This window comes from Arabidopsis thaliana, chromosome 3 (genome assembly GCF_000001735.4).
Source record: "Arabidopsis thaliana chromosome 3, partial sequence".
Lineage (NCBI taxonomy): Eukaryota > Viridiplantae > Streptophyta > Magnoliopsida > Brassicales > Brassicaceae > Arabidopsis > Arabidopsis thaliana.
This window is the reverse complement of record NC_003074.8, coordinates 17,634,699-17,648,457: the sequence shown is the minus strand read 5'-3', so window position 1 is coordinate 17,648,457 and position 13,759 is coordinate 17,634,699. Positions and strand designations below refer to the sequence as shown.

Below are 13,759 nucleotides of genomic sequence, written 5' to 3'. Positions count from 1 at the left end.
AGCTCGAGTATGTCGTATAGAACAGACGCGATTGTGTCATTTTAATAATCTGTTTTATAATTTATCAGATTAAGAGCAACAAGTCAACAAAAGAGTTCTAATTCTGATAATCTAAACTATTAAATCATAAAAACCAACAAGAGGGCAATCATCAGGAGATGCCACTTTAGCTTTTGGTTTAGCAACATTCTTCTTGCAATTGCTGCAGATCTTACCATGTGTATATAACAGACAGTTCAGATCAAACTTGAGCTCATCAGGGATCTTGCGGTTGAGATGAACATACGTTTTGTTCCTGTCTGCGGTTTTCGGAACCCAACCTAACGCCTTTGCGATCTCAAACACCTGTTTCAGTCGGGGTTTGTATCTCATTAGTGATCTGCTTGACTCAATGAAAAACAAACACCAAAAGCCAAGAATAAACAAGAAACACTCACATGAGTGTCTACTGGGAAATCATTGTGCTGGAGATTGAACATCAGAACACAAGAAACCTGCCAATGATCGTTACATCGTTACCAAGAGTTAGGTGTCTAAAGGACTATGAATAAGAAGCTTAAGATAGTTTCTATCGAGTGAGCGAGGCTATTACCGTTTTAGGTCCTACTCCTTTAAAATGAGAGAGCTCGGTTTTTACTTCTTCGACCGATAAACCTCGCAGATACTCCAAGCACAATCTACCTCTTTCGTTCTGCAAACGGTTCAATATGTTCTTGATACACACCGCCTTTTTCGGTGCCAATCCTCCACATCTTATAGCATTCTCAATTGATTTAGACTCAGCATTCAAAACCTACATTGGCAATATACATTTTCTCAAAACGTTTAACCAAAATCTTAAAGAGTTTTAAGCTCAGAGTTTCCCAATTTTGTCCAAGAACATGCTTTAATTGAACTATTTCTATGCATTGATGATTGATCCATAACTAAATCTTAACCTAAACTCATAACTATAATTAACATCACAATACTTAAACCTTCACAATACATAGCACTTACGTCATCCCATTTCGGAAATGTAGCTTTAAGAGAAGCAAAAGCCCTTTGGGAATTGCTCTCAGTTGTATTCTGCGAGAGAAGAATCTTAACAAGCCCATCAAGTACACTCTCCTCTTCCGTTTCATTCAATGTCTCAGATTTCAGATTACACTGTGTATCGTGATCATCGACGGCGGAGAATGATCGGAGTCTTTGACGGCGGTAATTAGCGAATTCGGGAGGGAATCCATGGAGAGACAACAAAGCATCCCTTACGTCTCGGCATTCTTCAGCGGTAGGTCTAAGTAGTGTAGGGTAAGGATTGCCGCCGTCGACGGTTGATTTATTGGCCGGAGTTTTTGATTCGCCGTCGTATTTGTTTAGGCGTTTCCGTTTTTGGGCTTTACTCATCTCGTAGGAAAACGACTGACCGGTGCAATATTCAGATCGGTTTACTCTTCTTGTTTTGAAGTGATTTATTTCTTACCCACAAAATTTAGTGAAATCTGGGCCGGTTGACTAAATTCTCGGTATAAATTAGATCCGGTTCCTTTTTTTTTTGTTTTGGGTTTTGGGTGCAAAATTTTATTTTTTTATTCAATCCAGGGGCCGGTTCAATAAAATTAAAGTCCCTGAGTTCAGGAGAAGCAACAACGGCAATACTAAACCAATACAACGGTTATGCCTCAATGATAATGTCATCTAGCATAATAAAAATAAAAAAGAAAGAAAATGTCACCTAGCATTTTTATTTCTGGCATGTTAAGGCATCAAGCAAAAGATCAAAAATTGTTTCATATCCATGGAGAGATGTATGGGCCTCTCAGTCCATAACTCCTGAAAAGTTAACCTAAAAACAAATTGTTTCTTACCATGCAACAAGAGTTTAATTTCTAATTAATAGTGGAATGTTGTCACTTGTACGGTTGTACCAGACACTGTCTAACACTAGTGTAATTCGCTCGTGGTTAATTCTCTAGCAGAAAGAAGATTCAACACGTCCAGCTATTCTCGTAACATATAAATAGGGTCCATAGAGTATGTGTGGCTATGTACCCATGACGTGTTTGCATGACGAATGGCAAATTGGCGATTGGATTACATGACTTCAGGCAAAATAATTGTAGAATATTCCAACTTGGTACACTTTGAAACGTTGACCTTAGAATTATTTGACCAACGACTAAATCTTCGTTCCAAATCTTATATTACGTACTTTAATCAAAAGATCTGAAGACGGTACACCAAACAGAGTAACTCTCCACGAGACGACTTTTGTTTGTCTAACGTTTTCACAAATTAAACAAGAGCAACTCTTTACAAACGAAATAATCAACATTTTACTGTTTGTCGTTTCATTAGAAATGACAAATTAAAGAAGATTAAAATCAGATATTACAAATTCACTCCCAAAATATTAGTCACAAAAAAGAGTGAAAAAAAAACAAATATTTGAGAAAAAAATTTACCAACAAGAAAAGAGATAAGAAAATGAAAATAAAAAAATTGAATAGAGCTAAAACTGAGAGGAATAAGCAAAACCCCCTTTTTGCCCTCCTTGTTGAAACTGAGAACGACTTAGCCCACTCGCTTCCAACATACGGTTCCACTCACGCGCCTCCGCTCCTTCACCGAATTCACTCCCTCCGCCTCTCAATGTCTGTAGAATCTTTGAAGCTTTCTCCTTCAACCGCCCGCTTCCGCTCTCGCTCTCCACAATTTCCGTCAAAATCTCCTCCGCACCCGCCTCACTCGCCAATCCTCTAAACCTCATATTCCCTACACTCAACGTCAACAAAGCCCCGACGCAATTCTCACGCGCCGCCGCGTCTGACTCAGCTCCTCCACTTTCTCGCAATTTCCCAACCAGTATCGACACCGCATTCCCGTCAAGCATCGCACCTTTTCCTTCCGAACAAGCCGCCAGATTACACAGTAATAAAAGAATCCTGCTCGCCGATTCACCGGATCTGATCATAGACAGCATCATCGGCACTGCACCGGCTTTAACCAGCCTACTTCGGTTATTCGGAATCAACGACAAATGATAAAGCGCAAGCGCCGCGTCTTGACGAGCTCTCTCACTCTCCGATGAACGAAGCGCGTGAAGAAGCGGCTCCACCGCACCAAGAACTCCGATCACCATCTTGTTCTCTTCTTCAACCGCTAAACTAAACAAAGCTCCGATTACATGCTCTTGCGCCTCCGTTGATCCCGATTTCAAAACATCAATCAACAAAGGAACGAATCCTGACCGTACGATTTTCAATTTGTTAGGTTTCTCTAACGAGAGATTAACAATCGACGCGGCGGCGTTTGTTTGCACGATGTTGTACCGTGAAACGATCAGAGATCGGAGTAATGAGAGAATCCGATCAGTACAAAGAGAGATTCTCGTGGTCTCGTTTGATCTCGTCGTCTTCCTTAGCTGAATCAGACCTTGCTCGTGATCGATTGTGTCAACACTTGTCAATTTGTTGTAGATCTCTTCTTCTTCCGGTGACATCGGAGGAAAAGATGAATAATCCGATGTAGAGAATGAGCTTTGGATCCGGGTCGAGTGATTAATGGGTCGGGTTTGGTGAAGTGGAAGAGAAGTAGTTGACGATAATGAAGTCCTTGAACGAGATCGAATCGCTCCCATCACGGAATCGTAATCTGAATTTGAATTTGAATTCTCAGCCACCGGTGGTAAGATTTCGGATTTAGCGATCCGATGACCCGAACCCGGAGGAAGTGAATCCATTCGGGTACGAACAACACCTTCGACGTAAGCGTAATCAGGAGGACGAGGATGTTCCATTTTGTTCCGATCGCACCAGCTTAAAATTGTTGATTTCATGGCGAGATTTGGGATTACGGTGGATAAATCTGGTTGAGTTCCGTCGTGAAGCTTTGGAGCAAAACTGAGATTCCGGCAAACTTGGACGGAGATACGTTCAAATGTTTGACCAGAAGCGACGACGACGGGGTCTGACATCAAAAAGCCGGTGATGGGACAGAGGAACTCTGTTGGAGTTTCGCCGGGGCTGTTGTGTTGTGGCATAGTTGTGGCGGAGGCTGAACGGTGGTGGTGGAAGGAGAACCATTTGTGTCTACCGGTGTCGCCCATTTGGAGAGACAGAGAGCTTGAAGAAGAGAACGAACAACAAAGCGAAGAAGAATCTGAGAAGTTGTTGTGGTTGTAAGAGATTTTTATTGACTTCAACTTTTGAGGTTTTGTAATGGAAGGTCTTTGTTTGATCGAGTCTAAAAGATTCTCTCTGGTTTGATAACTGATACTAACTACCAAACTATTTATTTAACTACTTACTCTTTAACATAGTTAGTAAATTTAATAATTATTATGATAATCATTGGATATGTTGTCAAATAGAAATGATCATAGGATATTCGAATATTTTATATCTACGAGATGAAAAGATATTAATGATTTTCTAAAAAGAAATTTCATCAACTGATAGCAATATTTAAAATTTATGTACGAATATGATTTTAAGAAGAAAAATAAAAAAGAAGTACAGAGAGAAATAGAATGAAGACAACAGAGATATAATTGCATAGAAAGAAAGAATAGTGTTTGACAAAACAAAACTAAAGAAGTGTTTGGTAGTTTTGTATCATCATGCATGTACAAAATGATGAGGGTAAAACAACAATATAAGATCATTTATCAAAACAATTTTTAAGCTTATTTTAAAGATTATTATACTTTCATTGTTTTAATATTTATGGATATAATCATAACTCGTTATTGAAAAAGGGCTTTTTGTGTGTGTGGTGAAATTTCATAATCTTATTCCTTGAACTAATAACTAATTCATATTTGATTTACGGTAGATTCAACGAGAAAATTTCCAAAGAAATTTGAAAATCGGATAATTATTATTGTGTGGCTATATATTTGTTCTCTATGACAGTTTTAGTTTCGACATTAAAGTTTGAGTATTGAATAAATCTTATAGTAGACCAAGAAAGGATTACCAGAGGATGAGGGAATATATATTTCTATAGATTATGTGCAATTTGTCTTTAGTAAAGTCATAGTTTAATATAAGTAATCCTCATTGACGAAAATAAACAAATTAAATTGATTCATGTACAGCAGCATCATCAGCTGATGACATTTCAAGGCGTGTTACAACCCTGTTAGACATGAGAAAAGGTATTGAATTTAAGATATTTTCATGGTACGATTGTTTGACTATTGAGTTTTAATGAAAAAAAAAATGTTTTTGTTGTGGTCGGAGAAATAATTCAATCATAAACCAATACGAAAAAGCAATCATAAAGCAAATAAATGATATTGAGCATCAAGCTCGATTAGGACATCAAACCATATCTTGGACCTCCTTGTCCAATATACGATTGAATACGATTTTCTTTCAGAACACTTTGAGCAATAAGTGAGGCACATCGATTTGTTGAATACTGTTCAAGAGCCTACACCGATCAAACTAGCTGTCAACACGGCAGCAACACACATTCTTTAAAGAATGGGATTAGGTCGAGCCAGTGTTTAACAAAAGATATTCGATCTAGATGCATCATGCATGTTCGTCAAGCATTTAAAGGCGTTATACGGATTGTGAACATAAACCTTAAACCCCGAAATGGTGTTAGAGAACTTCAAACCCCAAAAAATTGTTTTAGTAATAATATATAGATAGAAATGAAGATACATGTCGATTTATTAAAAAAAGAAAAAATATACATGTTGATCAAAAACCAAAAATGAAGATACATATTCCCTCTGTTCTAGGAAATTTGATGTTTTGAGTTTTGCACATCTATTAAGAAAAAATAACTTTTGTATTTTTTAATTATTATTTTGTTAGTTTAATAGTATTATTATTACTTCTCTCCTACTTTTATTGGTCACAAACTAAATTAATGATGATATCTTTACATAACATCAATTTTAGTGGAACAAATTATAAACTCAAAACATCAAATATCTTAGAACAGAGGAAGTATAATTTAACCATTATCTAGCCATATTACAGTGTGACTATATATAATAAAATTTAACACGAATTTTAAATTACATAAAACGTACTTCTTAAATAAATTTTTTTATATTTATAACTAAATAAAATATAGCATGTTGCTCTAAATTGACGTCCCACAGAAAATATGCTACAAATTTAACTATGTTTGTTTTTTCATATTTTATGCCATTATCTTGTTTAATTAATTAAAAACTTTGGACAGCAAAACTCCTAAAACTCTAAACACATATTAGTGTGACGATCTAGTGGGCAATATTGATTTTTCATTTTGCCAACTGTGAAAAAATATAATTAAAAGTTGAAGCTTTCTTGATAGTTTTGTTTGGTATGTAAAAATATAATAAACGGTTTAGTGTGAGCAAACAATAGAAAGAACATGGCGACAACATATCGTTTTTCTCTTTGATATTTATAATAAAAAGAGAAATAATATTACAATAAAGCCTTATAGGCCAAATATGGCAAGTCCTGGATAGAAGAAAATCAAAGGCAAGTGCTGTACACAGTACATAATGTTTCTAAAATGACGTGCAGAATTAAAAACAAGTTTGTAGCAATTCAGCAGATTTGCATTCGCATCATAAAAGTTGGTTTGTGTGTCTGAGATTCTTTAGACGTTCAAAAATACATGCATGTTATCCTAGATTATACCAAAATAAAGTTCAAATACTTTATGCTTAGAGACAATTTCCTCGAATAGATCCGATTTCTATAGAGAAATCTCATTACAAGCAAAAAAAACAGAATTTTCATTTTTCTTTATTGCGAAACATAATCATTCTTACTTTTGCTCCTGCAAATTTTTTATAATCGAGCTTATCAACCAGTTCATGTTCTATAGATATCAGCGCCAAACCATTCAATCGCTCTTGAGATATAGTCGAACGTAAATAATTTTTTATGAGTTTTAATTTTAAAAAATTTATCTTCGTGGAAGCAACTGAAACCAGAATGGTGAGTAGTATACGATAAACGATCAATGTGTTTGGATAACAACCATCCATTCTTTTCAAAAGTTCCAACACTTCGACTAGAAGATAGAAAACAACTAGTGTAAGAGATTAATGTGGAGAAGAAACTAAAATATATTTTTTATAGAGTTTTGATAGTGATGAACAAAGAAGAAAAACAAATCGTTGTAGAATAGAGAGAATTAATGTTTTGAAATTAAATTGTTTAGTAAATAATTATTTAATTTTTATTTTGAGTTTTCGTTTTTGTTTAAATGCCAAAATAAACATTATAAGGAGGACACACCACTAAACCACTACACTAAAGGACCTTCTCAAATTTGATGCCCCTAATTTTTTTTATAAAATCTGCTGTCGGAAACCTTTGCTTTTTGGGCTTCTGCTTCGGGCCGGGCTTGTGCGCTATAGAAGTAAAAGAGTAAAATTCATGAAATAAAGCTATTAGAACATATCCATTCAAAATTCCAAGTTAAGATATTCCCATTAAAAGTAATTAAATTAAATAAATAAAACTATTTTTCAAGACAAATCTTTTAGAACTAGTTTTTATTTGAGAATTCTATGGTTCTACATTAGAAACACACTCTCTCTCATACACATTTTTTTAGTGGCTAACATTGTTTGTGATAAATCAAAATTTTTTTTAATTTAAAATATTAATTAGATAGTTTAGATATCATTAGTTTTAATTCTTTCTTTTATATATCATCAAAAAAATTTATCTATATATTCAAGCTCCATTATGCATGAATTTAACTTGTATATTAATATTATTTTTATTTATAGTATTACTTAAGATTAATGCAATATTAAATTAACATTGTCTTAGTGAATAAAATAATATAATATTAAAACAACTTAAATTTTGCGTATTAAATATCAAAATGTTGAAGGGCAATTGGCAAAACTAACGCACAAAAATATTATAATTAAGAAAATGACATCAACAAAAGAGATGGCTGATATATTTTGTATTTTGTATACTATTTCCAATTTTGCCCATTTCTCTCTTTTCTTTTCCTCTTTCCTCTCTCTTTTTCGATATTTTTTCTCCAGTCTAATTGTAACTCTCTTTCTTCTCTCTTCTCTCTCTCTCTCTCTCTCTCTCTCTCTCTCTCTCTCTCTATCCGTTTGCATCACCGATGACGTCTATTAAAGATTCCAACTTCTTTGATTTGCCCAGAAAATGTTTCTGTAATTCTATTAACTTATCCTACAAACAAACCAATTCATTCGATTTCGATTTGTTTGTCTGTTTAAACTATTGATTAACGAATGGGTAAAAAAAACTGTCAGAATGTTACCATCGTCAACGTCACCGCTACAATTAATCTTGGTTATTTGGGTTGCCAATGTTGTATCTTAGGGTATAGTATTTTTTGATCAAAGCGGTTTAATTCAGTCATTTGGATCTACGTTTTGTTCTATACTATTTAGTTTCATTCTATACTATTTTATTTGTCTGTTTTATACAAAACATTATTCACTATTTTAAATAATTTGTATTAAATTATAAAAAATTTATGTTTTTATAAAACTATTTTAAAATTTAATTAGTTATTTTTATAGCACTAATTCAACAATTAAAATCATTTGGAGTAATATTATTTTTTTAACATTGGATTATTGTCTCTTCTTCCACACATCTCATCACATCCTCTTTAGCGCGTGTCTCTCAATGTTGTACCATTTTGTCTTTTCACTACTTCAATATGTTAGTTTCTTAATATTTTTGAATATAGTGTTATATTATTAATTTTATATTAGATTTTGGTTATACAGCAAATTCACGCAATGTTGAAATATATGAAAAAATAATTTTTAATTCTAAAATCTCAGTCTTTTTAAATATTGTTTTGCCTTTCCTAAGATCATCGAGAGAGAAGAAAAGGGAAAACAAAGGATCTTCCATGGGCGATCGCTGAGAAGATCCGCAAGAACAAAAACATCAAATTCCTTGAAATCAGGAATCTTATTCGATAGTCTATTTGAGCCCTTGATCTGGTAAGCTCTGTCTGATCTTCTAAAGTTTCGCTTTTTAACTTTTGGGGAAATCATCCACCTTTGTATCAAGTTTCTGGCAATTTCTTCTCTGTAGTTAGAATCATTCAATAAGCCCTTTAATCTCTTCGACGCAGCTAGTGTTGAATTACATCTGGGTTTTGTCTACTTTGTGTCAAAACCATGCTTTTATGTTTGATTTTCGCGAAGTATGATTTAGGTTCGATTTTAGTGAAAGAAAGACTTAACAGTTGTAGTTAACTGAAACTATGCGATATCTGATTACGTTGGTGTTATGATTTTATTGGAAGGGTTTTGGAAATGATTCCACATTGTATTGTAGATCTCATTGACTTTTGGTTTTTGATCTGTTTCTCAATCCAGATTCTTTATACTTTAGTTTAACAAGTGACAAACTTTGATCTTTGATTGGTTCACCAACGTCTTTGAAGGTTTTTTATTTGGTGAAAGTTTTGAAATGGTGCTGGTATTGGCATTGGGGGATCTCCATGTACCCCATAGAGCGGCTGATCTACCTCCTAAGTTCAAATCAATGCTTGTTCCTGGGAAGATTCAACACATCATCTGCACTGGAAATCTCTGCATCAAAGTAGTGTTTTTTTTCCTTCAAATTTTCAACTTTTACATCTCTAGTATGCTTTATTTTTTTTCGTTAATGTCGTTGTGGGATCATTCTGTCTGATGTAACTGTTTCTGGGATATTTACTTATGAAGCAGAAATGAGGATTCAGAAGGAGGGTAGACTCTAATTTCAAGCTTTATATGATGCTTTTCTCTGATGCAACCTAGTCTATGTTTATCCTGTATTGGGTTGTTTAGAACTATTTTCTTACTTGGTTGTGTAAGCCTTACCAGAAATTTGATAAGGAGACTCAATAGTGAATTATGTGATCTACTCGGAGCTTGTTCTATATCTGCTGGATTGTGTAGATTTGAATTCTTACCTTGTAGTGTGAGAGTCGTGTAAAATGGGAAGAGGAATTCCATTACATTTTGGTTTGATCAGTTTTAGTTTTAGATTTGCTTGTGACCATGGAATTGTAAAGTGATTAAGTCAGCATCGATGAGTCATTTATGAGAAGCCAATGATGTTCTTTTAGTTGGAAGATATGTTAAGAAGTTTGTAAGGTGTTTAGTTGAAAACCCATCTTAGAGAAACTGCAGACCTGATTTATTTGTATGCTGCAAAGTCTTATATGGTTCATGTTTGTGGTAAGCTTAACATATTTTTGACTGTTGTAGGAAATCCATGACTACTTGAAGACTATCTGCCCTGATTTGCATATAGTTCGAGGGGAGTTTGACGAAGATGCGCGATACCCTGAGAATAAAACCTTGACTATTGGGCAATTCAAGCTGGGATTGTGTCATGGCCACCAGGTTCAGTTTCCCTTCTTTGTGCATTTCATCATGATCTTTACGAGTTAGACGCTAGCATTTGCAGCATACGAATAATCCCTCGTATCATACATCATCTGTTTATCAGAATTCTCAGACTAGAAAACCAAATTTTGCTTGCCTTTACTTCATTGCTTTGTTGGTGTGTGTCCCTTACCCAGTGAGTTTCAGCGTTGGCTCGCTTGTTATTTTGCATGATAATTTAAACAGGCTTTGAATATATATCAGATGGAATATTATCTTTCTACCCTTTTACTTTGTCATATGGTAAACAGTGATAAAATAGTTTTTGTCTAGATGCCTCTAATCTGCACATACTTTTTCTATATATGATAAGAACTGTATTGGAGATTAGTAAACGGGAAAGGTCTAGGATAAAAGTTTCGGCGTCAATGATTTTCATTTTCAATGTCAATGTTTTAGACTAAAACTATGAAAGAGAATAAGAGCAATGGTTAGTTAAGTTATATAACTTATTTGCAGTGGTATGAAAACGAGCTTCTCTATTTGTGGTACAGGTGATCCCATGGGGTGATCTAGACTCACTCGCCATGCTTCAGAGACAACTGGGCGTCGACATTCTCGTAACAGGCCATACCCACCAGTTCACAGCGTACAAACACGAGGGAGGAGTGGTGATAAACCCGGGCTCTGCAACCGGAGCTTACAGCAGCATAAACCAAGACGTTAACCCAAGCTTTGTCCTTATGGACATCGATGGTTTCCGAGCTGTAGTCTATGTCTATGAGCTAATCGATGGAGAAGTTAAAGTCGACAAGATCGAGTTCAAGAAGCCCCCTACTACCAGCTCTGGTCCGTAGTTCCTTAAAAAAAAACTTAAACCGTTTTATGTTTTCGTCTGAAATCACTCCTAAACATTTAGAACTTTCTTGTGAAAAATAATATTTTTAACAATTTGCAAAACGAACCATTGAGAATAAACAACTTTTAACAACTTCCTGCAAAAGTCGAATATTTTTATTGGCATTTGCAATTTTGCATTACAACGATGTTGGCGAGTTTATTCGGAAATATTAAGCCCTAATAACCCGACCCCACCCGACCCGACCCGACCCGATTAGTGAGCAGTGAATCTGAAGAGCATAACATGCAAATAACTCTCGCCGGGATTAACAATCTGCGACGGAAAGTTCTTGTGATTGACGGAATCTGGGAAGCCTTGAGTCTCCAAACACAAGCCACCGTATTTCTCATAAACGGCTTTACCTTTACCGACGACACGTTTCATCATATTACTCGTGTAAAACTGAACACCAGGCTGATTCGTCCACAGCTCCATCTTCCTCCCGGTGACTTGCTCCGTCACAACCGCAGTTTTCCTCAGATGTTTCCCGATCGGTCCGTCGATCACGTAATTGATGTCGTAACCGCCGGGTAATTCGTGGATCCGGCTACCGATCTCACGTGGCTCGAGGAAATCGTAAGGAGTTCCGGTAATGGAGGTGATTTCTCCGGTGGGAATGAGTTTGTCGTCGACGGGAGTGATTTTTCCGGCGAGGAGTTGAATTTTGTGGGAGAGGATGTTCCCGGAGTTGTGGCTGTGGAGGTTCCAGTAAGTGTGGAGAGCTAAGTTGATTGGTGTAGGTTTGTTGAGTGGCTTTGCTTCCATTTTTACACCGAGTTTGTTTTCTCCGATCAACATGTACGTCACTTTCACCGTCACATTGCCCGGAAAACCTGTCAAAAATAATAAATTATTATTTTATTTTTTTCACATAATAGAAATCATCTTCATTATTTTTTTAATCATACTAAAATTTTTGCTTTAAATAGATGATGTAGTTAGTACTGACTTAATCCGTCGGCAATCCATATTATTTTTAGGGCGAATTATAAATCGTTGTGGATTTAGTTTGAAAACGGTCCACAGTTAGTTTGCAGCGGTTTTTTTTTTGGTTTTTTGAGTGTGTACCGTTACGGACTATAATTTGTGAATGATAAATAAAAAGTGATCCGATTTGTAGACGGTTTTGTCTGCTTAAACTGCAGTAACCATTCAAAACCAATATAAAATAAATTATATATATTATATATAAATATATATTTATTATTTTCAAAATACATTATGGTTGTAAAAAAAAAGGTTATTGCATCCTTTTATTTTGTAAAATAAAAAGAGAAATATTATGAGATAAATAATAATGAAATTCACAAAATGGTAAAAACGATCTAGATTTACCTTCTTCACCGTCGAAGCTATCGTATGTGAAAGTAATGTGACTAGTGGGAACATACTTTTGGACTGACCAAATCACATCACTAAATCCCTTTGAACCACCTGATTATTATTAAACAACAAAAACCATCATCAATAACACAATTTATAGAAATGAAATTCAATTGAAGATTTATCTCATGCGATCGGTTTTGAGTACCATGGAGAGTGTTACGGCCTTCGTTGGGATCGGTTTTGTAGAGATGACCATTTAACTTGAATTTAGCACCTCCTATTCTATTAGCCACTCTTCCCACAATTGCTCCAAAATATGTTGTATCATTCTACACACACACAAAAAAAATATTATCATTAACTTAACTAATTGTCTCTAACAATAACGCCAAATATCACGTGGGTGGTTATACAAAGTAAAAAATCTTTTTTAATAGTAAGTGGATATATCGAACAACGTGACCATCTTAAAAGGAAAGTCTTTTTTGAGCCGGACATCGAGTTTTATCCAAACCCCAAGATTTTGACCAAAAGAATGTGATAAGCAAAAATCTTTACCTATTAGAAGAAAAAGTAAGAAAATGAAAATTACCTTGTAACCATCAACAGTATCAAATCCAAGAACAACATCGTCTTGTTTTCCTGAATCATAAGAAAAGCAAATTCAGATTTGAAACACAGAAAAATCAGTAAAAAAAAAGGATGAGATAGGAGAGAAGAGAGACTCAGACCATGTCTGTCAGGGAGGAGAAGAGAGGTCATGACAGCACCATAGTTAGTGAAAGTAACACTTAAGCTTCCTCTTGTGAGCTTATACGTTTTGATCTTTTCACAGAGACTGTAATTAACACTGCATAACAACACCATCAAAACAGACACACCGACAACGTGTAATGGCGATTGCTTCTTCACCATTTTTTCAGATCAATCAGGATCTATGAGTAATAAGAGAAAAAATGGGAAACGAAAGAGAGAGAAAGAAAAGTTTGGATTTATCTTCTTGTAATGTGTTGTGTATGTATCCTATTTATATTAGTGTGGATGAAAGAGATAAGACTATTATCCCAAACTTTGATAAACAAATTTTCCTTGTTTTGTAATTTTAGATTTTTATAAGATATTTTTAGTCTTGACCTTTTATTTTAGGACTTTTCATATTACAGTTGTTTTTTAACAGAAATATACAA

At 34.9% G+C, this 13,759-nt stretch overlaps 4 protein-coding genes and 1 long non-coding RNA gene across 7 annotated transcripts; 1 reads left to right on the top strand and 4 right to left on the bottom strand.

Moving 5' to 3' along the window:
* Nucleotides 1-26: 26 nt before the first annotated feature.
* On the bottom strand, nucleotides 27-1,454 carry AT3G47830 (DNA glycosylase superfamily protein). The gene is made up of 4 exons (NM_114651.2): nucleotides 1,000-1,454; nucleotides 593-793; nucleotides 438-494; nucleotides 27-345 (listed from the first exon to the last, which is right to left on the bottom strand). The coding sequence occupies exons 1-4, from the start codon at nucleotides 1,387-1,389 to the stop codon at nucleotides 112-114; spliced, it is 882 nt and encodes a 293-aa protein (NP_566893.1). The 5' UTR covers nucleotides 1,390-1,454; the 3' UTR covers nucleotides 27-111.
* Nucleotides 1,455-2,189: 735 nt separating this feature from the next.
* On the bottom strand, nucleotides 2,190-4,260 carry PUB39 (PLANT U-BOX 39). Its single transcript, NM_114650.3, has one exon. The coding sequence runs from the start codon at nucleotides 4,088-4,090 to the stop codon at nucleotides 2,495-2,497; it is 1,596 nt and encodes a 531-aa protein (NP_190366.2). The 5' UTR covers nucleotides 4,091-4,260; the 3' UTR covers nucleotides 2,190-2,494.
* Nucleotides 4,261-8,741: 4,481 nt separating this feature from the next.
* On the top strand, nucleotides 8,742-11,336 carry MAG1 (Calcineurin-like metallo-phosphoesterase superfamily protein). 3 transcript variants are annotated; one of them, NM_202671.3, is made up of 4 exons: nucleotides 8,742-8,965; nucleotides 9,415-9,572; nucleotides 10,226-10,363; nucleotides 10,900-11,336. In NM_202671.3, exons 2-4 carry the CDS (start codon nucleotides 9,441-9,443, stop codon nucleotides 11,200-11,202), a joined length of 573 nt encoding a protein of 190 aa, NP_974400.1. In that variant the 5' UTR covers nucleotides 8,742-8,965; nucleotides 9,415-9,440; the 3' UTR covers nucleotides 11,203-11,336. The 3 variants fall into 3 exon arrangements, with proteins under 3 accessions (NP_974400.1, NP_190365.3, NP_974399.2); NM_114649.4 differs by having other exon boundaries at nucleotides 8,839-8,965; nucleotides 9,434-9,572; NM_202670.3 differs by having other exon boundaries at nucleotides 8,852-9,572; nucleotides 10,900-11,329.
* On the bottom strand, nucleotides 9,550-10,248 carry AT3G07825. Its single transcript, NR_141358.1, has one exon. It is a non-coding gene; the product is annotated as an other RNA (long non-coding RNA).
* Nucleotides 11,254-13,654, bottom strand: AT3G47800 (Galactose mutarotase-like superfamily protein). Its single transcript, NM_114648.5, has 5 exons — nucleotides 13,304-13,654; nucleotides 13,165-13,214; nucleotides 12,778-12,901; nucleotides 12,582-12,680; nucleotides 11,254-12,079 (listed from the first exon to the last, which is right to left on the bottom strand). Exons 1-5 carry the CDS (start codon nucleotides 13,485-13,487, stop codon nucleotides 11,460-11,462), a joined length of 1,077 nt encoding a protein of 358 aa, NP_190364.1. The 5' UTR covers nucleotides 13,488-13,654; the 3' UTR covers nucleotides 11,254-11,459.
* Between the last annotated feature and the right edge of the window lie 105 nt (nucleotides 13,655-13,759).

Bases quoted from the DNA above. Each gene is read 5' to 3' on its own strand.
- AT3G47830 (NM_114651.2), bottom strand. From the start codon at position 1,389: ATGAGTAAAGCCCAAAAACGGAAACGCCTAAACAAATACGACGGCGAA. The intron at 794-999 runs GTAAGTGCTATG...TTGCCAATGTAG, and splicing joins CATTTCCGAAATGGGATGAC to GTTTTGAATGCTGAGTCTAA. The intron at 346-437 runs GTGAGTGTTTCT...CGACTGAAACAG, and splicing joins ATTTCCCAGTAGACACTCAT to GTGTTTGAGATCGCAAAGGC.
- PUB39 (NM_114650.3), bottom strand. From the start codon at position 4,090: ATGGGCGACACCGGTAGACACAAATGGTTCTCCTTCCACCACCACCGT.
- MAG1 (NM_202671.3), top strand. From the start codon at position 9,441: ATGGTGCTGGTATTGGCATTGGGGGATCTCCATGTACCCCATAGAGCG. The intron at 9,573-10,225 runs GTAGTGTTTTTT...TGACTGTTGTAG, and splicing joins CTGGAAATCTCTGCATCAAA to GAAATCCATGACTACTTGAA. The intron at 10,364-10,899 runs GTTCAGTTTCCC...TTTGTGGTACAG, and splicing joins GATTGTGTCATGGCCACCAG to GTGATCCCATGGGGTGATCT.
- AT3G47800 (NM_114648.5), bottom strand. From the start codon at position 13,487: ATGGTGAAGAAGCAATCGCCATTACACGTTGTCGGTGTGTCTGTTTTG. The intron at 13,215-13,303 runs GTCTGAGTCTCT...CTTATGATTCAG, and splicing joins TCTCCTCCCTGACAGACATG to GAAAACAAGACGATGTTGTT. The intron at 12,080-12,581 runs GTAAATCTAGAT...TATTTTTGACAG, and splicing joins TAGCTTCGACGGTGAAGAAG to GTTTTCCGGGCAATGTGACG.